We start from the raw sequence: 1698 nt of genomic DNA, 5'->3' as shown, positions 1-1698 counted from the left end.
CCCTCCTTACCTTCATAACTTTTTTATTTATTTGACTGACTAAGTTGTATTAGGGCTTATTTTCTGCGTGACGAGTTGTAGTTTCCACTGATATACATTTTTTTTTTAATCATTCAATGTATTATGGAGACAGAAAAAAAATTATATGTAGGGAAAAATTAAAAAAATATGGAATTGCCCAATTTTGTAGGGTATGTTTTTTTTTTCTGGGTTATATACAGTAAATCTGACACACTATCTTTATTCTATTGGTCAGTACAATTCCAATGAAACCAAACTTGAATAACTTTTGTTTAGTTTTAGCCAGAGCAGCCCTAGTGGAGATCGTACATCTTATCCCCTATCCTTTGTATAAGATGTGTAAACAAGGAATACCCCTTCATGATAGTTATTATTTTATTTTTTTTTGCAAAGTTTTGTATACTATTTATACAAAACCAAAATTTCCTTTATTTTTTATATTTTTTTTCAGGTTACAGAAGAGTACCTTGACTGATTTGGAAATGGTAAATTCCTCCGAGCTCAGTAATGACACCACTACCCAAGTTATTACAGCTTTAGAGATCGTGAGGATCACGGTCTTGGTCTTGATGATCCCCTTCTTCGGCATCTTTGTGTTCTACATGGTCATCATACTGAAAGTTTTCTTCACCACTCCCAATGTCAGGGAGACCGCACGTTACATCTTGTTCATTCACATGCTCTTTAATGATACGACCTCCCTAGTCACCTCATACTTTCTCTTCTTATGTGCAATCTACCGCGTAGTTATGCCCATACCAGTGTGTCTTGTAATAACCTTTTTACCTACAACTAGGATTACTTCTTACAACCTGGCCATTATGTCCCTGGAACGTTATGCAGCCATCTGCCACCCGTTACGATACGCAGAATGGTGCACAGCCCAGAGATCCTGCTATGCCATAGCTTACATGTGGACGCTGGGATTGATTCCAAAATTTATTAATCTCATTGCCTATTATTGTTCTGTAGACTCGAGAACCTTTTATCTCAAGGTTATCTGTGACTGGAGGTCCCTGGAGCTTGACTTCCAAGTAGTTATGAGAATATTCTTTGATACTGCCAGCTTCTCCATAATGGGAATAATTATCGCCTACACATATGTCAAAGTTATGATGGTCGCTCGGAGGATGGACTCTGGAAAACTTGCCTCCAAGGCCGGGAAGACGGTCCTGCTTCACGCGTTCCAGCTTCTGTTATCCATGTTTTCTCTTACTAATGTAATTACTGAGAAATATTTGACAATATATTTTAGATACCTGCCCCTTATCAACTTCTTCTTGGTGATGTGTCTTCCTAGATTTATCAGCCCTTTAATCTATGGCTTGAGAGATGAAGTATTTGGTAAATCTATGAGAAAACCAGGATCCTGTCTCTATGTTAAAGTTCATGTAGACCTTAAAAGTAGGGACATTTTAGAAAAATCAACAAGGCTGGGTTCCTGAGCCAGACATATGTGAACTCTAAGAGCTCCTAGTCTGTCCCAACCTAAAAGAGATCTCCAGATCCTCTTATCTAAAAAAAAAAAAAAGAAAAAAAAAAAAAGAAAGAAAGATATAACTCCTATAGATGTTTTTTAGGTGCCCAGGTGATTTTCATGAATTGTGGTTTAGGCCTAAATGCACAATTTGGTTAAAGGGGTTCTCTTGATCTAGAGAAACACTATTCAGGGCCTAT

At 37.3% G+C, this 1698-nt stretch overlaps 1 protein-coding gene across 1 annotated transcript; it reads left to right on the top strand.

The window, feature by feature from the left end:
* The first annotated feature begins 503 nt into the window (after window positions 1-503).
* Window positions 504-1466, top strand: LOC130357335 (odorant receptor 131-2-like). The gene has a single exon (XM_056560020.1). The coding sequence runs from the start codon at window positions 504-506 to the stop codon at window positions 1464-1466; it is 963 nt and encodes a 320-aa protein (XP_056415995.1).
* Window positions 1467-1698: the final 232 nt, after the last annotated feature.

This window comes from Hyla sarda, chromosome 2, assembly GCF_029499605.1.
Source record: "Hyla sarda isolate aHylSar1 chromosome 2, aHylSar1.hap1, whole genome shotgun sequence".
Taxonomy (NCBI): Eukaryota; Metazoa; Chordata; class Amphibia; order Anura; family Hylidae; genus Hyla; species Hyla sarda.
This window is presented reverse-complemented; position numbering and strand designations above follow the sequence as displayed.

Excerpts from the sequence above, each read along its gene's own strand:
- LOC130357335 (XM_056560020.1), top strand. The coding sequence starts at position 504 with ATGGTAAATTCCTCCGAGCTCAGTAATGACACCACTACCCAAGTTATT.